Source organism: Paraphaeosphaeria sporulosa (assembly GCF_001642045.1).
Source record: "Paraphaeosphaeria sporulosa strain AP3s5-JAC2a unplaced genomic scaffold CC84scaffold_7, whole genome shotgun sequence".
NCBI classification, from domain to species: Eukaryota; Fungi; Ascomycota; class Dothideomycetes; order Pleosporales; family Didymosphaeriaceae; genus Paraphaeosphaeria; species Paraphaeosphaeria sporulosa.
The window spans coordinates 555062-578082 of NW_017253366.1; the positions used below are offsets into that span (position 1 = coordinate 555062).

Sequence of the window (23021 nt, forward strand, 5' to 3'; positions counted from 1 at the left end):
CTGAGACGTACCCTTGCCTCGCGCCGCACATCGCAAACGACACCGCCGTCCGCGCGCATGAAGCGATTCAAAACTCCGCTGCGGGCCCGCCAAGCATGTCAAGAGCTGAATGAAACGATCCCGCTGCGGACTCTGGCACAACGGTTGAGATAAGATGCGCGATTCAATCTTGATCACTTCTGAAATGTTTACAATGCAAGAGAGCATGTGCTTGAGATGTTGCTCGAAATGATGCTATTTCTGTCCACCACTCGTTCCGCGAAGATAAGTGGTAAGACATCATAAGCCTCTGGTCTCGATTTGCTGCCTGCCAGCACCGTGCTGGGCACCGTGCTGAAATGCAGTTTCCTATAACGCCTTCATGCCAACTGGGGGTATACCGTACACCCGAAAACAATAAATCTCCTTTCTCAGATCGCTGACTCCTGATGCAACCAAACCGAAGTTGTTCTGCCAGCTGTGAAGTCTCAGCCTATCGAGTCAGCCCACGCTCGCCCTTGCCTAATCCTCATCTTCCTCATCAGCTTCGTCTTCGCTCTCGACCTTCTTCTTGCCTTTCTTCTTGGGAGCGGCCTTTTCGGCCCTCTTCTTCACTTGGTCGCCGATGCGCTCTCGCTCACTAGAACCTTCCTCGTGAAGCTCTGCCTCCATCTTTTTGAATTCATCGCTCTCGATGTCCATATCAACTAGCTGCTCCAGCATTTTAATCTCTCGGGCCCAGACAGATTTGTCTTCAAACTTTTTGCCATTCTCGTCTTTCTTGTCGATTGGTGTCTCGAGGACCATAGGCAGGCCATGTAGGCGCTTGTCGTTGACCAGATGGTGGAAGGCAGCCAAGCCAAGGTATCCGGTACCGATGCGAGCGTGCAAGTCACGGAAGGAGTAAAGGGGCGCTTTGCTGTCGTTGACGTGCAAGGCCTTCAGATACTTCAATCCGATGGTGTCTTCGAACTCTTTCATGGTCCTCTCGTAGGCTTCAGGAGTTCGTAGATCGTATCCTGCAGCGAACACATGACAGGTGTCGAGACAGACACCAACACGCTCCTTATCCTCGACTAGTTCGATTATGTCTGCAATGTCCTTGAATTGGCCTCCAATGGTATTACCCAAGGTAGCCATGGTCTCCAGTAATGGCACGACGGCGCCAGTTGCTGGATCCTTATGAACTTTGTTGATGGCCTCCGCTATCAGCTTGATGCCACCCTCGCGCGTGGTTGCTGCTGCATTTCCAGGGTGGAAGTTGTAATACTTGATGCCAGCCTTGTGGCAGCGGGTCAGGTCATCGTGGAATGAATCGTAAGCTTGTTTCTTGCGCTCCTCGTCAGGGTGCGCGAGGTTGACCAGGTACGAGCCATGAGGCACACAGCATTCGGCGGCATCGATATTGTGGTGTTTGCACCCATCCATGAAGAGCTGTGCATGCTCCGGGTTGAGCTCCGGATTCTTCCAAGTTCTCTGACTCTTTAGGAACAATGCGAACGCATTTGCGCTAAGCGGGTACAAAGTCAATGTGAGTTGACACAGAATAACGTATATTTCAGACTCACCCGATGTGCAAGAGGTTCGTGACCGCATTGTGAATGCCTCCAGCAGCACTGACGTGAGCTCCTACGCGGAGCTTACTGCCAGTGGTCCGTTCAGCTAGTGGAGCGACCTGATGCAATCAGTACGTCAAGCCGTGACGGAGAAACAGAAGGGCTTACATTCTCTTCCTTCTTCTTACGCGACTTCTTCTGCGTTGCCTTGACAGTGGTGCCCTTCTCGTCTTCGACCACGACTTTCTCCTCGATGGTCTCCTCCTCAGCCTTAGTCTTGGGCGCTCGCTTCCTCGGCTTTGTAGCCTCTACTGACTTGTCTGCTGAGCCATTGTCATTGGGCTCCGTATCAGCTGTCACAGTGGTCTTGCGTGTGCGCTTAGTGACCTTGCTGGCATTGGTGGCTGTCTCCGCTTTGCGCTTCTTCCCATTGACTGCCTTCTCGGCCAAAGGGTCTGTCTCGTAGGCAGCTGGTGGAGGCTGGATGTCGTCTGGTGGAGCTGAGAGCGACGAGTCGGACGACATGCTGAATGCTCTGTAGGCGGTGTGCTGGAGGACCCAAGGTGGCAGCAGCGCACGTCCGGCTTGTCTCCGGATGGGAACGCAGGGCAGAGGATGATTTTGGAGGAAAGGCTTGGAATGACGAAGAACTATATATGGTCAGAAGCTGATAGATGAAAGCTTAATCAGGAAGTGATTGGGAGTCGCAGTGTGAGTGAAAGTAGAGTGGAGGTGGTAATGCTCCATTGCTCGTAGAGGGAAGGCGCGACGTACATTGGGGCAAGCGCAAGCGTCGACAAATAATGTCAAAGTTGAAAGCGAGTGGACTGCAGGGTCTTCGCAATGCGTTCATGCAGAGTAAAAGCGCAACTCAATGGTGAGAGTGAAAACCGGGTTCCAGCATCCAAACGTCAACGGGACGGTCGGCGCGACGCGTCCTCACATGACGAACGCCAAGCCCGACGGGAGCTGCGTATGCAGCTAAACCTAGCCTTTGTAAGATGTGCGACCAGGAGCTCTGAACACTTGTATACAATCCACCATTACTACCCACCGACACTTCTAGGGCCGTACATTCACCCGTGCGCCGAGTACTGAGACTCTCGGGTACCACCTCTACTTTGCACTCTACGCGACTATTGGCGGCCTTGACTGCGACAACCAGGGGCGATCTGTAGGTGCCTTCCGCAGACTTTGGTCCTGGAATCGTGCTGACGCGACCGCAGCGCCCTCCACACCACCCACGAATACGATCTTCTCTGTCCACAATGAGACGGTCAGACGCAATATGTCCCAGCGCCTTGCTGGGACTCTTGCTTGCTCTTGCGCCCACACCCGGCTCAGCGTTTTACTTCCCAGGCACTGCGCCTACCTCGTACAAAAAGGGAGATGCTGTTCCTCTCTTCGTCAATCGACTTACGCCCACCGAATCGCGGAACGACCCAAAACTACGCTCAGCATTCTCCTTTGACCATTATGACCCGCATTTTCACTTCTGTCAGCCAGAGGGTGGCCCCAAGTACATCCGCGAATCTCTAGGGAGCATATTGTTTGGCGATCGCATACAAACGAGTCCCTTTGAGCTCAAGATGGCAACAAACGAGACGTGCAAATCCTTGTGCGGACCTCAAGAGTATGCACCCGAAGACGCAACATTTGTGAATCAAAGAATCTTGAACGGATTCGACTTCAACTGGTTGATTGATGGGCTACCGGCTGCACAATTGGTGACGGAGTCAGAATATGACGAACCATTCTACAGTCCTGGATTTGATCTGGGAAGAGCACCAGAAGTCCAAATGCCGGATGGAGGCTCCGACGTTGTTGCGACCCTAAACAACCACTATGATATTGTGATTGACTATCACGAAGCCAGCAAGGACAACTTCCGCGTCGTGGGCGTGATTGTTGAACCATCTTCGTACGCCGATAATGCGCAATACATCAACAACGCCGAGGGCTACTGTGGCAATGACCAGAACCCGGTAGTACTAAGCATAGACGCTGGGCAGGCCAGTAGTGTGACCTTCACCTACAGTGTCTGGTGGCGTCTGAGCCCTACACCCTTTGCTACCCGATGGGACAAATACCTTCATGTTTACGACCCCAAGATTCACTGGTTCTCACTTATCAATTCCGCAGTCATCGTAGTGTTCCTCATAGGCATGGTCAGCACCATTCTAGTGCGCACGCTGAAGAAGGATATTGCCAGATACAATCGTCTTGACCAGATGGCGCTTGACGACTTCGGAGACGGCGGCGCTATTGAAGATGGTGTTCAGGAAGACTCGGGCTGGAAGCTGGTCCATGGCGACGTTTTCCGGCCGCCTAAGCATCCCTTGCTGCTATCTGTACTTGTCGGCAACGGAGCTCAGCTCTTCATGATGACCGGGCTGACTATCGCATTTGCCTTGTTGGGATTCCTCTCTCCAAGCAACCGTGGTGCGCTCGGAACCGTCATCATTATCTTCTACACCCTCTTTGGCTTTGTCGGCGGATACGTTTCCTCGCGTCTCTACAAGTTCTTCCAGGGCGAATCATGGAAGTTGTGCTTCTTTTACACTCCTTTCGCCATTCCCAGCTTTGCATTTGCAACCTTCTTCCTGCTCAATCTCTTTGTTTGGGGACGCGGGGCATCTGGCGCAGTTCCTTTCACTACCATGCTGGTCGTTGTCATAATTTGGTTCGTCATCAGCGTTCCACTCAGCTTCGCAGGTTCCTGGCTCGGGTTCAAGCAGGCCGCCATTGAACCGCCGGTGCGAACGAACCAGATTCCTCGACAGATCCCTCCCACCGGCGGCTACCTCCGACCTCTCCCGTCGATGGCTCTTGCTGGAATCCTTCCTTTTGGCGCAATTTTCGTCGAGCTATACTTCATCGTAAGGTCAATCTGGTTCTCGAAGGTCTACTACATGTTCGGATTCCTCTTTATCTGCTACGGCCTCATGATCATGACGAGCGCTGCGGTCACCGTATTGATGATCTACTTTCTCCTCTGTGCGGAGAACTACCACTGGCAGTGGAGGAGTTTCTGCACGGCGGGAGCGAGCGCTTTCTACGTCTTCGCATCTGCATTGATCTATTGGATGAAGGATGTGAGCTTCTTCAGCTGGACTAGTGGTGTCGTATACCTCGGATACAGCGCACTTCTCAGCGTACTTGTGTTTGTCTTGACTGGTAAGTTCTGTCGAGCCGACCCTGCTGACCATCGCTAACTTTGCCATAAGGTACGATCGGATTTCTCGCCAGTGGTCTATTTGTCCTCAAGATCTACAAATCTATCAAGGTCGACTAGTTGGACACGGGTAGCAAAAACAAGCGCCTACAGTTTTGCGCTTCAGCGTGTAAGCATTTCTCAGGATACCAATTGTCTGTACCGATATGTATGTGGGTTGTATTCAATGGCGGCATTTTGCACTACTGGTTTAGAATCTGCGGACTCGTATGGCGTTTAGCTTCCGGGTATCACATGTGCACCAATCGATCGTCTCTTCAGCATGCTTTTGATAGGCATGTTTGAAAAATTAAGCTCATTTCATTAGATTTGCCACACTGTCTAGGCCAGGAGTTAACCCAACATTTTCACCGTCGACAATATTTAACATTGGGGGCACGAATATGTCGAACGATGTTTGCTTTGAAACTACTATGGCACTTCGTGCAAGTCCTTGGCCCCGTAGAATTGACGTAGCCTGCCAAGGCGACGTCGGAAGCTTCCGACTTTCCGAGTCATAATTTTTGGGCCGCAATCCTCAATCCGCGCCAAACTTCTGTCCGGCTGTGTTCTGATGCCCGCACGCCTCTTTCGTTTTCCAAATGTACATTTCGCACGAAAATTCACCTCACACCCCCGCGTATCGCAAGCTCAGGCGCAGACGGCTGCTGCAGAGAGCAGTCATCCTCTTTCCGCGCTGAATACAGGCACCCCGTCGTTCTACGCTCGCAAGGCTACCACTACAATGGAGACCACTATATTTCCTGTAAACCCGGACAAGCTGGGTAAGTTGAAGATACAGGAGGCGGATAAGCAGGATCGATTGATCGAAGAGTGGGACATTGAGTACGCGCAAGGGCAAGACTATGAAAGTCTGCAGCGCGCGGCAAAAGAGCTGAAAGAGACGGATACTCCAGTCGCATTCCCAACAGAAACAGTGTATGGTTTAGGCGCGGACGCAACGCGCAGCTCAGCTGTGCGTGCCATCTTCGCTGCGAAGGGACGTCCTGCGGACAACCCTCTGATCGTGCACGTTCACTCGCTATCACAACTACGGTCTTTGCTTCGAGGAAGCGCGGATTCTCCGGAGACCGCAGTGGACCCCATTCCAGAAATATATAAGCCATTGATCAAGAAGTTTTGGCCTGGTCCTCTCACAATGATAATGCCAAATCCTAAGGACTCGCAACTGGCTCCAGAAGTCACCGCAGGACTAAGCACGTTTGGTGCACGAATGCCGCGCAGCATCCTCGCGCTTGCGCTTCTCAGACTATCCACCGTCCCGCTCGCAGCGCCTTCGGCGAATGCATCGACAAGACCGTCACCCACTGCTGCCGAACATGTAAAAGACGACCTGGAAGGACGGATATCCACGATCATAGACGGCGGACCATGCGAGGTCGGTGTTGAAAGCACGGTCGTAGACGGTTTGTCGCACCCGCCGTCTATCCTGCGCCCCGGCGGCATCACTGTCGAACAACTGCGGCAGTGTGCGGGGTGGGAGGATGTAGTGGTGGGATACAAGGACAAACACGAGCAGGACATCAAGCCTCGAGCGCCGGGCATGAAGTACAGGCATTACTCACCGAAGGCGACGGTAGTGCTGTACGAGTCGGGAACCCCGGCTCCAGCTGTGAAGGGGCTATTGGATAAGGTCGCAGGACGGAAGAGCGTGGGAATTGTGCGGACGAAGACGTGGGCGAAGAACCTGGGTCTCGCAGTTACCGAAAAGAATGACGCTGTTGATGCACATACGAACGGGATTTCGAGCTCAATGGGAGGAGCACAGCAGGATCCATCGCACACTCCTGAGTCGAATCTTTTGCGCTCGGTCAGACAACACCAAGTTCCTCACGCTGTACATTGCACATTCCAGCGCGATTCAGATCAAGGTCCGCTATCTATATGGGACATTGGACTAGGCATAGCGACCGAAGACGTAGCGAGAGGCCTTTTCTCGGCGCTACGAGAGCTAGACAAGAAAGGAGTGGATATCATTTTGGTTGAGGGGATCGACGATAAGATAGGCGATGACATAGCGGCGGCGGTAATGAATCGCTTGAGGAAAGCCGCTGAGATAAGAATCTAATGCTTAACTCTTCGAAATATACAAGCAGTCGCTGGAGAGAAGACTCCTCGTGCCTGTTCCTGCTGCGCATGGACACTGTCTCTCTATGCCAACCACCTAGTTTTCCCCGCTCTTGTCCTGGAACCAGTCCCTTCTCCTTCATTAGCCCCATCAATCTCGATATGTCTACCTTTCCTTCCCGGCATCCTCCTTCTTAGCCACCGGCAGCGCAGGCAACACACCCTGCCCGATAGGATCCAAATCGCTCGGCGCGCACGTACTCACGCTGCCATACGGACCCGTTCCGTCATCCTTCTTCGCATTCAACTTCTCGACTTTTGCCTCGCTGCCGAGGTGTCAGCATGTGCGTTTCACGCAGGTGGGACAGTTGGGAGGGCTTACGTCCACTTTCGGGCGGAGGATGCGGTGGTCTTGACAGTGGATGCTGCGGAGGAGGCTATATCCGTGACTGTGGAGAGGGCGGAGTGGGCGTGAGGCAGGAGTGGCGCGTCGCTTGTTGTTCTTGGGGGAGACTGAAAAGTGAGTCAGCATGTATATCAGTGGTAGGATGCCAGCGGTTGACTCACGGCGTGGTAGATGTTCTCGTAAGTAGGTGCGGCGGTGCTTTCGTCGGCGTGGGGAGTGCTGCACCTGCCATGGCGAGACTGGGAGGCAAGTGAGTATGGAATGTATATCGGCGGAACCGTGGCAACGGTTGACTTGACTCACGGAATGGCTGATGTTCTCGGAAGTAGGTGCGGCGGTACTTTCGTTGGCCATGTTGAGCCGCTTTGCGGCCTTCGAATGCAATGGAATACGTCGTGAGTTAGTTGAAGGTGCCAACTACTGCTGGGAAGACTGGCAGTTGTCTTAAGGCGATATGGGTCCGTTTGCTTTGCTTTGCTGGGCCCATAGTTGTTTGCATCAGACGGCGACACAAACAGCAATGGTCCACGTTGAAGAGGAAGCGACGGCCTGGACGGCTAACGCATCACTTCGCAAACTTACATCGTGGAACCGCATCTCAAGAACACTCAGCCGAGAGTCGAAGTTGAGCTCTTTCTGCCGCACGGCATTCTGTCCCTCTCCTTCATGTGCCGGTAAATGACGCAGTCACAGATTCGTGTCAGAGTCCTGGGTACTCCCGAGCCTGTAAATTCTCCATCCGGACATCACTGTCCAGCGCTCTTGACTTTCATGCATCCATTCTACGTCTTGTCGTACCTACTTCGAGTGAGCAGTGTCGTGTTTTGTCGGCTCAGCCGGGTACGGGAGTTCAGCATCAGCAGTGGGCAGCCGTGCCTCCACGAGATCTTCCAAAACGCACAGTCTGGACTTCGTGTAGGTGGGAGGATCTCCGTGATCGGCACCAATTATCGTGGCGACCTGTGACAGCAGAACAGCGAGTTATCGTTCACTTTGTCATCGACATTCGACACGGTACTGTCTCCGCCGCGCCCATTGCGGCTTGAGGTCGGACTTGTGCAACGGCAGCCTATAGCACTGCTGATATAGCCCCATCCATGTCTATGTGGCGCACGCCGCACGGGATAATCGCGATAATCCTGGACGTCTTTAATCTTCTAGAAGCATTCTCAATATCGACAGAGCTTCCAGCGGCTATCGCAACATGCACAATGCAGCGATCAGCGGCACCTGACCAAGCTTCAACCAGTCGTCGTCAAGTCGCGGCTGGCCTGTTAGTTCGTATTTGAGTGATTGGCGAGACACCTCCTGGTGCCGGAGATACTTGTCGAATCCTCATCGGAACACTTACTCTCCCACCTAGCGTACGCAGGCGTTTGGCCAGGATCGATGCGACATCATTCCAAGATTTCGAGCGCTTTTCCAGCATCCTTGTTGCGCCCCTTGGGCAGCGAAGTTGCAGTAGCGCAGGGACTTGAGCCTCTCCGACACCTCACAACCTCGAGGTACACTTTACAGGGCTTGGCATCAAGTTGCACCACTGCCGCTGGCGGCTGACACTATGAGAAACAGGCATGTTTTGTGCAGGCCGATTCGATGATCGAGCCATGATCCTTGGTCGGCCAGAAGTCGCTTACGACTTGTAAGGCTCAGTGGGTGTATCCTAGCAGATTAGCCTATATACAGGCCGCGCTAGTTTACCAGATTTGCGGTCGGGAACAGGTTCTTCGCTCATGCACCTCACACCACCGCATGATTAAGTCATCTTGTCCCGCTTCCTGCGGGCGGTCCTGCAATCGGTCAGTGACACAGTCCTTCTCGTGTGGCTGTGGCCTCCAACGGCGCACTTCTCGCGTGGTCGCTTAATCGGTCTAGCGTAATCTAAATCAAGTAGACGAGGTCGGCATGGAGTCATGGACTTAGCTCGCTTTGTTGGTCACCACCATGGGGCCCCGGTATGCACCGCGGACGCCAGTTTGATTGCCCAGAGTGAGGTGTGGAGACCCCAAGCTACCCCCGCAGCCGCGGTGTTCATCTCGCTCTGGGTTGGGATAGAGACTAAAAGACTTTGGGCGAGCAGGCAACATTGATATATGCTTCTCATTCTTGTCACACCTACTCTCTAACCGCCACCCAACGTTTTCACTCTTACTCCTGCTGAGTACTTAGCCTTGGTTTGCTGCCTATGCCGAATACGTTCTTAAGGTCTATCGACTATTGTGGCTGCACCCGCAGGACGCGCGATCGAACGTGCGGTTTCCCTGACCGCTGCTGCACTCTCCACCAATCATGAGTCTACATACGCCGTCTCCAGAAGGCAGTCCCGTGTCAGCGGTTACGACCAATGGCGCGTTCCCAAGGGACTCCTTCTGCCTTAATCTTTCCACTTTACCGGACTCCAGCAACTTTCTTCTGAAATCGGCACTGAAATCCCCTCATCTCCTCGACTCCCCCACCGCCTTCAGCCCTGCCAGCAGCGTGCTGGGCGGTCCGTTCAAATCACGGCCCCGCAATATGTCTCAATCGTCTGGAACCGATCGCGAAATGTCAACCGAGGCCACGCCAAATCCAGCCAACGGCGCTCCGCCCACCAGTAATGGCATTGAACCACGCTCTACAACGAAGAAACGCCCTAGTACAGACACCATAGATTACCCGCGCCGGCGAGCTACCATCGCGGTAATACAACCAAACAACCGCGCGCTTTTTGGGGTGAGACTGATTTTCAAGCAGTGCGAAATATGCCGGTCGAGGAAGTCACGTTGTGATGGCACTCGGCCCAAGTGCAGGCTTTGTAGCGAGCTGAACGCAGAATGCATCTACCGCGAGCCCGGGATCAAATTAGATGCCGGCGACAAGCTGATACTGGAGCACCTCAACCGGATCGAAGGCCTGCTCCAGACGAATCTTGCAAATGGGTACACTTTGGGCACCCACTCTCCAGCAGCGAGCAATTCCACCAGTGACGATTTTCTCGCGCGATCCTCCGGGAATATGGCTGCAATGGGCCTGGTGCAATCGATCAACGGGATCGGTACCTGGAGCAGCACAGCTTCGAACATCTCCACGATGCCAAAGACGCACACAACAGCAGCACTGAACTTGCTACAATCGCCTATGATCAGAGACCTCGTTTCTCGGCCGTACGATCCCAAGATCCTTCTTCAGCTGGAAATGAGCCGTGAACCCTTGTGCCTTGGCACCTCGCTTGGAGTCGATCTTTCCAACACCGGCACCTACGTTCAAGCCTTCTTTGAGCGGGTGAATGTTTTCTACGCATGTCTGAACCCGTACACTTGGACAAGCTACTATCAAACTGCGTTGTCGCACGGGTTCAGAGACGGTGCGGAGAGCTGCATTGTACTCCTAGTCCTGGCACTTGGTCATGCAGGCAGCATGGGAAGCATCTCGCAGCAACCAGTAGACAAAGACCCACCGGGACTTGCATACTTTGCTGCAGCATGGGCTCTGCTACCAAGCATCATAACACGGAATAACATGCTTGCTGCACAGTGTCAGATCCTGGCAGCTGCGTATCTTGTGTATCTGGTCCGCCCAGTGGAAGCATGGAATGTCTTGACCGGTGCAAGCATGAAATTGCAGCTGCTTCTGAGTGCCCCTGGGAGGGTCTCGCCTGGAGAGGAAGAGTTGAGCAAAAGAGTGTACTGGAACGCGCTTATGATCGAGAGGTGAGTTTGCAGAATGTTCGTGTTTGGGGATTTACTGATCATCTGTTCTCAGTGACTTGCTGGCCGAGTTAGATCTTCCGCATTCAGGGCTCGAGCATTTCGAAGACTCATTCACCCTCCCCACGGGATTTGAAGATATCGGGACCGAACCGGTTGGTAGAGACGAGCTTTGGTACTTCCTTGCGGAAATCGCTTTGCGGAGACTGCTCAACCGAGTGAGCCACATGCTCTACCAGAGAACCTCAAATTACCAGAAGTCACCACCTGCGGCAGCTATCGCGCAACTAGATCCTCTCGTCCTCGAGTTGGACTACCAGCTGAACCAGTGGTATGCGGGCCTTCCACCAGCCATGCAGTTCCCACTCGATAGGGTACCGCTCCAAAACCCAGTACAAACAGTCCTGAGACTGCGATACTTCGCTTGCCGCACCATCATCTTCCGACCGTACATTCTATTGGTACTGCAGGACGAGACCTTGGCTCTAGACCAGGGAGTGCAGGAGAATTGCCACAGGTGCTTGGAGGCTTGCATTCGCCAGCTTGAATATATCACGTCCCATCACGCCGGCCACGTCCCCTATCTCTACCAAGGGGCACTATCGTAAGTCATAATGCCCATCCTCAGATCCCAGCTAATCAAATCAGCATTATCTCGCAGACTCTGCTCGTTATGGGCGCCACGATGTGCCCATCTCTCTCCGCGCTTCTCCCACCGCCGACGACCATGGACGATATCATAAACAACGTCATTCACGAAATGGAGCGACTCTCGCACCTTGCCCCCAGCCTCCGGCTCTCGGCCGAGCTCATACGAGACGCCGAAGGCAAGCGGCAAATGTGGCTACGAACAGCTGGACTCAAGTTTGACGGATGAAAGAAGACTTCCCAGGACAGCGGTATCATCGGTACAGCAAGCCGTTCTAGCCATCACCCCTGGAATCGATGATCTCAGTATGCCATCGCAATCCGCGGCCGTCACAAGAGCATGACAGTGTACCCTTGTACCCCAACAAGCGACTCTCGGACGCACGAACGGTATGCGCGAGCACGTACCGACCGTAGCTATCTGCACTCGAAACCAGAAAGGAAGAAATCTCCGCGGTGGAGATGGGATGCGTGTCACGAAACCTTGGGCGACGTGCAGCTCAGTGCAAGGGTTGCTGCAGGCGTCCTGGGAGAAGATCACTAGAGCTTCCAGAAGGCCTGGAGACTCATCTCCCGGTCAGGTACCTGTCAAGAGGGATGCATGGGCTGACACGCGCCATCACGAGGGCAGAAACAGACCGGGGTGCCGGGTACATGGCGGGGAGGTACCGGTGAGATCTGATGACATTTGCATCGTATTCACGAGTACCATCGTCCACCAAGTGTAGCTTATACTCAATCAAAACTCATACCGCAAGTACCCTTTGGACTCAGATCTGCATGGCAATGTAAGCCTTCGTACTGATTCACAAGACAACTGTTATCCTCCCATCGAAGGTACTCATCCCAATGTACCGCCGAGGTATCATCTCCCACGCCCCCGTACCTCCCCACTCCTTCATATACCTCTATATTAAAGAACCTTCTTTGCATCTGCCCTTCTCTTCCTAGCCCACGCCCCAGGACCCCGCGCTCGCCAGCCAGCCCCGCAGGGATCAAGGGTGCGCACGACCCCAGGCTGCACCCCGCAGCGTCCAGTGGCAGCGCAGCTCGCGCAGCTGCATCCCGGCTACAGGATAAATCGCATCCTGCGGGCGGCTTCTGGAAGATTGAGAGAAGCGGCGGGCGTGCAGGAGTGCGTGTTAGCGCTGTGCTGGGCTGGGGAGCAGGTGCGTGAAGGTTTGGGCGGAGAGTTGGGGTGCCGTTGGGCCGAAGTGCAGGATTGTGCTGGGGTTGAGGGGAGTTGGAGGAGGGCGATGTGATGTGATGCTGGGTGGTGGTATGTACAACGGAGTCGTGCCATTGCGCTGGACACGGTCGAGAGGAAACCGTGCTACGGTGCAAGCAAAGCAGCTGCGCTCTGCGGTCAACATGATGGGTGTCACTTGTAGCAGGTCTCGAGAGCCCCCGGGCGGGCCAATCAAGACTCGCAGCTGGCACGCCTCGCGTGAACTGCACGTTCGGGCGCCCTGCAGCATCAACAACGTCCTCACCCACACACGCGCCCTCATTTCCAACCTCACCACGAACCGCCCTCTCGCGTTCGCGTTCGCGCGATGAGTGAACATAGGATCTTATCAGCGCGCACCCCGGCCCCTCCGCTGCCGGCCTCTCCCACTGAAGGCACTTGCCCTGCACCGCGTCCCCCAGGATCTGCACGGCGCGGGGAGCGTGATCGGAAGAAAATGAGGAGGCTTTCTGCTGATGCGCCGCGTTGCGTTGCGTTTGCGTTTGTGATGTGTGCTGACCTGCATGTTCGCGAGCGTGCAGCCGTAGCTCCTGCGTCCGTTCGCACAGTTTTTCCGCCAACCTGTGCGCGCCTTGCACCGGCCAGCCACAATCGCCCATCTCCCAGGATACGACGATGGAGCTAGTGGAAAGCCTCAGCATCCTGCGACTGCGCTCTGCTTCTTCGCGTCCACGTTGCGCGGCAGCTGCCGGAGCGCGCGCCCTGAGCTGAGCTGAGCTGAGCTCCGAACGCAGAAATGCTAGTGAGCGAGCATCTCGTGCGTGTTGCCGTGGTAGGCTTGCTTGATGGTGGCATCGGTGAGACGCTGAAGGCGCGCTGTGCACGATGAGAGTGGGACGTACATCCATCCTCCCCTCGCGCGCGTGATCCAGCATTGGCAGCTATTGCGTACCCGGATAATACGTCCTGGGATTTGGTAGCGAAACCAATCCCGCCTGCCTCCGCCCATGCTCGGCATGCGCGACGCGTGGGGAGACAGAACAGAAGCCGCCTCACAGCTCAGGTCAGAATGCCATCATCGCGAGCGGTGCGTCCTCGACGAGTGTGTAGCTGGTGCAGCTAGAGCGGAGCGCGGGCTGCATCAGGCATGTATACACCGTCGCGATATTGCCTCGCCATGTAGGTACCGCTAGGAGCGTGCTGAAGGCGAGTCATGTGCCGCTGTGTAGATTGAGGTGGATCTGCTGGCAGTTCGTTCTTCAGTGTGTGCTTCTAGAAATATGCAGGTGCAGGGACTGGGGATGTGTCTGCCGAGATGTTATAGCAGGCACTTCTGATATAGCCGGAAGGCGAGGGGGCTTCGATATGCGTCTGGGGTACCGCGACATACGTGTGCTGGAGGTACTTTCATCTCGGTGTTGGCGCGGAAGTAGCTGGCTAGAATGGTCGACCTATCGAAGTACTGACTTGCTTCGTACCTGTGACGACGGACCCGTCGTAAAGTTTAGTATGCTGCTTCCTGTCCGGGGATCGACTTGAGACGAGAAGTATACCTTCGGCGGTATCTTCTGATGGAAATTGCAGTTATCACCACTCAAGCTGCAACCAGCCAGGCATCGTGAGACCTTCTAGTGCTCTCTCGACTCTACCGCCGGCTCGCCACAACACAACCCGGGTACGCTCCAAGGCCCGGCCCGCCTTCACTGTCCTACCATCGCATCCCCCGCTACCAGCGTCCTTCTAGTCTCCAGATTCCTCTCCACCCGCGGACGTCGCCAGCAGCTTAGCCCAATCCAGCACTCCCCGTGGGGACTCACTGCGGCCCAATCCAACTCCCAGGTCCCGTCCTTGCTGCATTCGCACGTACCTGCATGCCCCCGTACTCGTACCCACCGCATCCCCAGCACTGAGATATATTCTCTGCAATATACCCTCGGGGCCCGAGTTGCCAATCGTATCGGCGTGATGATGACATGCTCATATCGGGATATAGTAGGGGTGACGAACTGAGGCGTCATGTTGCGCTTCAAGCTTGCATAGGGGGCGTGTGCTGCAGGGGGACGGCTAACTCAAAGGGGCAGTTGCTCGAGGGGAGTGGCATGGACGATGTTCGGTGCAGGGCTGAGTGGTGATCGTGGGGAGTGCGGTGGGTTTGGGGTGCGTTGGATCATGCGGACGCGCGCAGAGCGCAGGCCCACTGTGCAGACAGGAAGCCGATGAACAGCAGCGTGACCGTGTTCCAACGGTGACCACGCGCCGGGTTGGTGTTGCTTCGGAGCTGCCGTCCACGAGACGAGTACAGGGTGCTGCCTATTCACTGAGATCTGAGCCTTGGTCAAGGGTTTGCGTGATCGAACTGGGGGTACAAGAGAGTCAGTGTAGTGTTCTTTGACTTTCAAGCTCATTCGTTCAGAAGTCTTCGTCGCCTTTCATCAAGGTGGACTCACTAGCTGGCCAACGCATGATTATCATTAGCTGTACAGGCAAATGAGGTGATCCCCGGGCTCACCACGTTGCGTGCAATCCACTCAAGTTGACCTGTTCGGATACATCAGCTTTGACGGCTGTTATAGCACGCCACCCCGTGTACATTCAGTATGCTAGTTGTCGTGTATTCTAGCTCCGCGATGGGCAAAACATGGAGTCCTGCCTACCATATATACTATAGGAGCTTTGGAACTTTTCACTGGAAAAGTTGCACCGCGACTGAAGTCCACCATCTCGGCAACTTTGACACGGAGCGCAACTCACTTTGACAGAGACTCGTTACTTCGGAAAGATGAGTGGGGATGACATGTACCAGTCTATTCAACGTCGCCCACCGCCTAAATCCATCTCAAATACAGAAGTGAAACGACAATTGCACATTCTCCAAGCAACCCGTCATCACTCCGCCAAGTTGAGCTCTGGATACTCGGGCAACGGCCACGCCCTAAGCTCCTTCTCGTCTGTCTGCTGCGGCATCAATCTCATGAGCAACTTGTCGATCCTTAGCGAAGACGCTGCCCACAGTCCGTTACGAATGAACCACACGGCTAGCGACGAGGATGGGAGAGACACATTCCCACTGATAACCTGCGCCCGATCGACTGGCTCCTTCATGATCTCGTTGTATGACTTGAGTGCAGCGTCCAAATTGGATTTCTGTCTCGCTAGCTCGCCAGCAAGGACATACGCACCGATGAAGGCGGACGTGGTCCCTTTCCCGGTCATGACGCTGGGGCAGTAACCAGCGTCCCCAACCAAGACGATACGCCCTTTGTAGAGCGCCGGTAACTTGACTTGGGCAAGCTGGTGCGCGTAGAAGTCGTCTGCAGTCTGCATGCCCTCGAGGAAGCGCTCCGTTTGCCAGCCCGCACCTGTGAATGTCTCCTTCCACACAGCCTTCTGCTCTGCCACCGACTTCCCATACGACGCTTTCGTCTTCTCCATGTTGGCCTGGCTGAAAAGGTAAACCTGCGTCTGCGGTCGTCCGCCGTTCCGCAGCAGGATCGCGCGACTTCTAGCCGCGAAGAATATCCGCGCGAGCGTGCTGTCGCTCTCTGTACGCGGGACAGTGAAATATGCGACTTGCGATCCCAGCTCCTTGAATGCCTCGCGACTTATTTCGTCCCCAAACGCCATCTTCCGAGTCCGAGAGTTCTGCCCATCAGCGCCTACGACGAGATCGAAGTTCTCCTCCCTTCCATCTTGGAACGTCACATCCACACCTTCTGCTTCTCTCTGCACGAAACCCTTCACATTCATCCCAAAGACGTACCTCAAGCCTCCTCCTCGTACTCCACTCTCTTCAAGCTTCTTCCGATCCGCGACGGAAGCATCAACAATCACCTTCACCATGTCCCCCCTCATAATCTCCAGATCATTCGTAAAGCCCCCACTCTGCAAGCCTTCGGTACCGCTGTCGCCCCTGATGCCAAACCTGAGGTGCGGGTACAAGTCAGTGTGAGTCAAGATAGGATGGTGTATGCCTGTGCTTATGAGACATACACATCCTCGGGATCCTCCATACCTTGCCAGACTCTCGCCCTTGGCACCGATGACCTCCGCACCGGTCTCATCGACGCGGTGTGCGCGCATGGCTTCGAGAAGCCCCATCTTGCGCACAATGGGGGTGCCCTGGGCTTTGAAGTCGAGTTGAAGACCGGTTGCGCGAAGTGCAGGCGCACGCTCAATGACGGTAATATGATGGAGGGGATCGGCGCGCTGGAGGAGAAACGCGAGAGCGGGCCCAGCCACGCCGGCGCCGATAATGAGAATCTTAAGCGGCATGTCGAAGGGCTTCTTTTGGAAAGAGCGATGCGGAGCAATCGTGGTTGTGAAAATTCAGGCTGTATGAAGTTGCTCGCAGAGAAATAGACTGTGCTGCCAGAATTTCCAAAACAGTCTGCTTGGCCTTCTTATCGTAATCAGCTATGACGGACCTGCGTGGTGTTGAGGTGGCTCCGTCGCGGCTGGCCCGACATCTCCGTTTTTGGAGTCGTCATCTCCTCCGACAACCCCGCAACACCATGGTTGTACGCGCTGGGGGTGACGACGCGATTGGTGGTTCGGGGGCGTCGGTGGACTGATGGAATGGGCACATTTGACGCTCTTTGAGATGAGAATGAGTCGTAGGGTACGCGGTCGTATGATTTGGACTCCAGCTGCCTACGGAAGGAGACATCAACGCTAGCAAAATGGGGGCAGTCGCAAGATGGACGCGGTCGCCTAAAGATATGATTCCATGGCCGCTCATACCTATTGAAGCTCACACACATGATGTATGGACCACGCTAGAAAGGGGCTTACTGTCCTGCGCCTGCGTGCATTGATGTATAAGCAAAAAATGCAGCATTGCAATCCTACATATGTCGTCAAAAACGTGGTATCATAGCTACTCGTGGACTGAAGGTGTCGCACGATTTGTACAGCCGTAACGCCAGATCTACCATCTACAATATCTCAAAGCGAAGACTTCTTGCCCAGCCAGGGAAAGACGTGACGCAGTCCACCGCTGCTTGAGTCGCTACTATCCACTTTCGTATCTGATGGTGTTGTGGAGAGAGGCGCGGTCGGACCTTTGCCAGCTTCATCGTCCTGCACTCTGGCGAATTTGTTGTCCACATGGTTCTCCAGCCATGTGTGCTGATCCTGCGTGAGCTGGAGGTTCTTTTCAATCTCCTTGGTGAGCTTGTCGACCTCGTCCTGCAGCTGCTCGTCGAGGCTTTTCTCTGGCTCGTCTGCTTGCGCCGGCTTCGGCTGGCCTGCTCGTGCCCACGGTGCTGTCTGCTCCCACAACTCTTCCAGGTCTTCAAGCCAACCGCATGCTTCAGCCAGCTTCCGCACGCCAGTATCGCAGTCCTGCAGCAGAAGCACGTCGTCTGCTCTTGATCCCATCTCTCCGACTTGCTCTGAATTTATCAAGACCCTCGGAGTGCCGTCGCCGCACATCATGGGTAGAGATGCGAAAGGCTGGACGCTCAAGCTGGTGCCCATGACTATGCACAGGTCGGCATCGCCTGGCAGTGAGCGGTTCTCGAAGAAGTCGGCGGGCAGCTGCTCGCCAAAGAAGACAATCTCAGGCTTTACCAGGCCATCGCATGTGTCGCGGGTGCACTTTGGGACGGATTTCTCCTTGATAGCCTTCTTCATCAGGTCCTCGGGGTAGGGCACCTTGCACTCAATGCAGCTCTGCCGCGCAAAGCTGCCATGTGCCTCCACGATCTTGTCGCCTGGCACGCCCGCCTCGCGTTCCAGACAGTCGATGTTCTGGGTAAACAGCTTGAGCAGTAGGCCTTTCTGGTGCAGCAAGTTTATGAAGGAATGGGTGATGGTCGGGCGGTAGTTGCCTGGGTACAGCTCTTGGGCGAGGGTATAGAAGGGCAGAGGATTGTCGCGGAAGTAGCCAATGTCGAAGACAGCTTCGGCGTAGGGGAGGTTGAGGCGCGCGAGGTTTGCGTAGAGGCCGGTATCCGGAGAGCGGAAATCTGGTATGCCTGCAGATGTGCTTATGCCTGCGCCTGTCTACACGCCAGTCAGTGTCTTGACCAAACGGGTGCATGCGCCGCGATGCGCCTACCATGACCACGATGCGCCGGGCTCTCCCATCTTTGATGTAATCGGCGACTGCCTCGAGCGTGCGGCTCTTCAGCTTTTGCGGGGGCGTCTTCTCGTCCACCATGCGCGACTCGTCCTGACCCATCCTGGCGTGCCTCCCAACCTTGCCTCTGTTCTTGTTCTTGTTCTTGTTCTTATTGCGGCCCTTCTCTTCGTTGCGCCAGCTCTTGTCCTGCGGCTGCCCGCGGTGGGATTTGTGTTTGCGACCTATGGTGGATCGCGGGCGGGTGGTTGCGCGGAGAGGGCGTACGAAAAGACGTGTGACTGTTGCGATTGAGTGCAGACAAATTCGTGGCATGCCCGTACGCCCCTCCGCGCTACACGCTGCGACACCCCAAAAACTAGTGCGGGACGACCTCTTGCGTCACGCCAAGCCAGCCGCCTCCCACCACGAATCTTACACATGCAGCCGGACTGGACCACGTCTTGCATCAACATGGACCAAATTAGCGGCGAGGCTTTACCAGAGTCTCAAGACTTCAGCCTAGCATAACCCAGGCTGTGATACTCATTCAGAAGTCTGACCGTGCGCGCTATCCCCACTGCGCACGTCCACATAAGATCCCACTTGCTACACGACCATCGATTGCAGTCAAGACGACCCGAAACCATTCAATGCGCGGTGCATCAGGGAAGCTGTGACGACAGTTGCTCACCACGGCGCACACCCAGCCATCTCGAGAGGCCGAGCCATTGAATTTGTACAGTTAGCGAATGGATGACCTTCTCTCGAGACTCGTTCGTTCATCAGGAATTCCAGGCCTCCACTGCGCTGCAGGCCAAGCCCGAGTTCAAGGGTCGTGGGCAACGCAAGACGGGTGCAAGAGGAAGTGCAATAAGCAGACCAGACCAGTCCTGGCGTTTGAGTGGCTGTTTGAGCCTCCTGACCCTGGGAGGGTAACATAACATCAGCCTTGTCGCCGACTTCATAAAATAGCTCCGCCTACCATCGACGCAACATGCCTCTCAGCCGCGCATCCTTGTGGCCCCCCATCGTTTCACCATAAACATGTTTGCACTCCCTCCAAAGCCATGGTTTCGTCCTCTTCCTTTTCGTCGTACCTCCCGCACAGTTTTTGGATGAGCGAGTAATGTCGAAAGCGTCGTCCACGAGGCCTCTGTTTACCGCCTCTTCCGAGTATGCTCCTCGCAATCGTGGACCCATAACGACGCTTTTCGACTACCCGACATCATGCCTCGCGACGCCTACGCTGGCTCCTAAGCAGGCGACTTTTTATTTTGCGCATCAAGGCCAAGACAATTACTTTGACCCTTCGTGTTTCCCCAGGGGAACAATCAAACCAGAGAACCTTCAGAGTGCACATTGGGGTTTGTACTATTGTCCGCCTTCCCCTCGGTCATCTCTCATCCAATCGACTTACTTCCGCCACAGATAGTCCTGCGATATGCCCGAAAGGATGGAATCAAGTCCGGACGTATGCGAGAACGTTGCCAGGCTTTACTGAAGATATATCCATAGGCCAGGGCACTTCCGTAGCTCTTTGTTGTCCATCGTAAGCGAACGCAGTCAAATCAAAGCTTAATGGAACTTGAAGGTTGATCATCTCTCAGAGGTTATACATCTGTCAGTCCAGCCGGCCATGGCCACAAATGCTCATCCGCCTTCTCGCAAGACCAGGTGGTCACTTATATTTTCCCCACGATGAAGGGACCTGGTGATTGGGATGTGCCGGTATCGACGAAGACTCACGCTGCACCTGCCAATCCTTCAATTGTATACGGAGATGGCGTGGTGGTAATGTGGCAGAAAACCGACGAAGCAGTATTGGCAGCGGCTGCGCAAGAGACATCAACATCTCAGACGGGGTCCAATACGTCTACTAGCACGGCATCACCGCCGACATCACCACCCGCTGCAGGGGGTTTGTCGACTGGCACCAAAGCGGGAATCGGTGTCGGGGTGGCTATCCTCGCCCTGGTCGCTCTGATGATAGGGTGGTTGTTTCTCAGGCGGAGGAAGAAACACTCAGAAAGCTTGCACGAGGTCCCAGCGCCAAGAGAGCTCGACGCGGGACGAAGCAATGTAGTAGAGGCCGCGCCGGGTGATCCGCCGAAAGAAATATACAGTCAAACGAGGGAGCCGGTCCACGAGATGCCACCGTAGACACATGAATTGTTAATGCTCTCTCAATCTTGATCGATCAGTACGGCAGCAAAGCGAGAATAAGCACACAAGAGAACCGGCTACGGTACTCAGCTTACATTAATATATATTCGGTCTCGGATCGTGCTTTTCGTCGAAAGCTCTGACCGAGCGAGTTGTACTAGGACGGACTATGCCAACGCAGATATGTAGTTGCACATGTTTACGACTTGCGTCACGATGGGCTGACTTTGCAAAGCACGCTCAGATCAATCAATACATTCGACATAGGACAATGGAACACTAGGCCGCTGTAGTGTCAGGAAATGATGGAAAATCGTTTCCAGAACGAGTCCAGAACGCGTTGGCAGGTTGGAATACACACCGTTTGGTAAAAATCGCACGATACCACCAGAAAGGAATCATCGCGCCTTCGCGTTTGAGAGCGGCATTAACCCAATCTGGCCACGGCGTTCTTGTGATCTCCGTTGCTCCTGGGTGGGGCGTAGCTGAGTGGCTGCGCCTCACCGTCCAATCTCCATTACAACACACCTCCAGCGTCGTGCAGCTCTAGCAAGATGCTTTGATATGGAAATACTATCTGGCGAGGATTAATCGATACTTGCGATGATGCTTGCTGCTTGAATTTCATAACCGTTGTGGTTTCCGCTGACAATCTCGAGAACAGTTATGCCCGGTGACCACACCGACAGTGCGACGTGCGACCGGAGTCTGCATACACAGTGGGGCAATGAATCCTCATTACCTCATGCGCCCGTCGCAAACAATGGAGCATGTCGCTCGCTGATAGCCGTAGTGTTTGAAACATCGAAGCTTCTCCGTAGGGCCCCATCTCACTCTCCGGAGGGCGAAGCACTACTCCGAAACAGGCCAGCCATCAGCCAGGATCGAGGCCTCGCCCTCCATTTCCAACCTACATATATGGGACTGGACGCGTTCGTATCCTCTCCAGAAGCTTGGCTTTCTTCATTCATTCTTTTCTCTGTCACTCATTTGACCGGTTTGGTCTTACACATTCTTTTGTTCAATTGACGTTCCGCATTGCACGCTTCGTGCTCCTTTAGCTTTAACCATTCTATCATTCTCCAATATGAAAGCCCCTCAGACAACATTTATGTTCGCGGCCCTTCTGGGGCTCGCTGCAGCCTCTGATGACATTCGCTGTGCGAGTGAATCCATTCCTATCCCCGGCCTCGGCAAGGAGATGACTTCTGCCATGGACACCATCATCAAGAGCACCGTCGACCAAGTCTGTGACCACCCAGAGAACTTCATCCCCGATGCAGACGGCATTGCCCAGCTGCTCGGTCTTGATGCCGACCCAGTGCACTTCCAAGTCACGCTCCCCGACGCTGTTACCAAGATCTCCTCCGAGGTCTGCCACCGCGTCCTCACCGCCATCATCGGCCAGTGCATCTCTGACAAGAACGTCTGGGGAGGGTCTGCCGCCGTAGACGGCGCTCTGTACGAGATCGGTCAGCTCACCGACAAGCTCCCTCTGCACATTGGCACCCCTGCGCTTCCCAGCGAGGTTCCGGCTGTGTCGGACGTGGCCGCCATTGCGTCTAATCTTCCCATCTCGTCTATTGCCGCCGCGCTGCCCACTGCGATCCCTACGGCAATTTCCGGCGAGGCCACCGGCCTTCTTGAGAAGATTCCCGGCCTTGGTGGCCTTTTCAGGCGTCAGCCTATCAACATTGGTACCTACAACCCTGAGTACTTCCGCACCAAGTACGGCATCGAGCCCACTCCTACTGCTGGCGGTGACGAGGCTGAGGCTACTGGTGGAGCTGGAGACGAAGAGACTGAGGAGCCAACTGAAGAGGAGGGTGAAGACACTGAGGAAGGTGATGAGACCGAGACTGGCGAAACCGAGGATACAGGCGACGAAACTGAGGATACAACCGACGAAACTGAAGATACAACCGACGAAACTGAAGATACAACCGACGAAACTGAAGATACAACCGACGAAACTGAGGATACAACCGACGAATCTGAGGATACAACCGACGAATCTGAGGATACAAC

At 54.7% G+C, this 23021-nt stretch overlaps 9 protein-coding genes across 9 annotated transcripts in view; 5 read left to right on the forward strand and 4 right to left on the reverse strand.

The window, feature by feature from the left end:
* Positions 1–222: 222 nt before the first annotated feature.
* On the reverse strand, positions 223–2437 carry CC84DRAFT_1165809 (AP endonuclease). Its single transcript, XM_018178800.1, has 4 exons — positions 2310–2437; positions 1704–2185; positions 1548–1654; positions 223–1489 (listed from the first exon to the last, which is right to left on the reverse strand). Exons 2-4 carry the CDS (start codon positions 2058–2060, stop codon positions 502–504), a joined length of 1452 nt encoding a protein of 483 aa, XP_018033958.1. The 5' UTR covers positions 2061–2185; positions 2310–2437; the 3' UTR covers positions 223–501.
* A 123-nt stretch (positions 2438–2560) lies between these two features.
* Positions 2561–5067, forward strand: CC84DRAFT_1122967 (endosomal integral membrane protein). The gene is made up of 3 exons (XM_018175644.1): positions 2561–2709; positions 2762–4712; positions 4763–5067. The coding sequence occupies exons 2-3, from the start codon at positions 2804–2806 to the stop codon at positions 4828–4830; spliced, it is 1977 nt and encodes a 658-aa protein (XP_018033959.1). The 5' UTR covers positions 2561–2709; positions 2762–2803; the 3' UTR covers positions 4831–5067.
* On the forward strand, positions 5038–7006 carry CC84DRAFT_860307 (translation factor). The gene has a single exon (XM_018187660.1). It carries the CDS (start codon positions 5324–5326, stop codon positions 6836–6838), a length of 1515 nt encoding a protein of 504 aa, XP_018033960.1. The 5' UTR covers positions 5038–5323; the 3' UTR covers positions 6839–7006.
* CC84DRAFT_860332 (uncharacterized protein) lies at positions 6921–7759 on the reverse strand. Its single transcript, XM_018187661.1, has 4 exons — positions 7547–7759; positions 7405–7482; positions 7220–7350; positions 6921–7163 (listed from the first exon to the last, which is right to left on the reverse strand). The coding sequence occupies exons 1-4, from the start codon at positions 7595–7597 to the stop codon at positions 7004–7006; spliced, it is 420 nt and encodes a 139-aa protein (XP_018033961.1). The 5' UTR covers positions 7598–7759; the 3' UTR covers positions 6921–7003.
* Positions 7760–9433: 1674 nt separating this feature from the next.
* CC84DRAFT_860350 (uncharacterized protein) lies at positions 9434–11888 on the forward strand. The gene is made up of 4 exons (XM_018187662.1): positions 9434–9922; positions 9977–10932; positions 10985–11533; positions 11578–11888. Exons 1-4 carry the CDS (start codon positions 9533–9535, stop codon positions 11804–11806), a joined length of 2124 nt encoding a protein of 707 aa, XP_018033962.1. The 5' UTR covers positions 9434–9532; the 3' UTR covers positions 11807–11888.
* A 3669-nt stretch (positions 11889–15557) lies between these two features.
* Positions 15558–17197, reverse strand: CC84DRAFT_1260727 (FAD/NAD(P)-binding domain-containing protein). The gene is made up of 2 exons (XM_018185006.1): positions 16779–17197; positions 15558–16688 (listed from the first exon to the last, which is right to left on the reverse strand). Exons 1-2 carry the CDS (start codon positions 17036–17038, stop codon positions 15653–15655), a joined length of 1296 nt encoding a protein of 431 aa, XP_018033963.1. The 5' UTR covers positions 17039–17197; the 3' UTR covers positions 15558–15652.
* A 409-nt stretch (positions 17198–17606) lies between these two features.
* CC84DRAFT_1149145 (NAD-dependent deacetylase sirtuin-2) lies at positions 17607–19163 on the reverse strand (the record flags this gene model as incomplete). Its single annotated transcript, XM_018176660.1, has 2 exons — positions 17607–18772; positions 18828–19163. The coding sequence occupies 2 exons, from the start codon at positions 19161–19163 to the stop codon at positions 17711–17713; spliced, it is 1398 nt and encodes a 465-aa protein (XP_018033964.1). The 3' UTR covers positions 17607–17710.
* Positions 19164–19863: 700 nt separating this feature from the next.
* CC84DRAFT_860398 (uncharacterized protein) lies at positions 19864–21324 on the forward strand. Its single transcript, XM_018187663.1, has 3 exons — positions 19864–20206; positions 20259–20379; positions 20438–21324. Exons 1-3 carry the CDS (start codon positions 19957–19959, stop codon positions 20988–20990), a joined length of 924 nt encoding a protein of 307 aa, XP_018033965.1. The 5' UTR covers positions 19864–19956; the 3' UTR covers positions 20991–21324.
* A 625-nt stretch (positions 21325–21949) lies between these two features.
* The window catches only part of CC84DRAFT_1165816 (uncharacterized protein), a 2498-nt gene continuing 1426 nt past the window's right edge, over positions 21950–23021 (forward strand). The window contains exon 1 of the mRNA XM_018178801.1: positions 21950–22837. Coding sequence (XP_018033966.1) covers positions 22081–22837 — 757 coding nt within the window. The 5' untranslated portion in view covers positions 21950–22080. The remainder of the gene's footprint in view (positions 22838–23021) is intronic.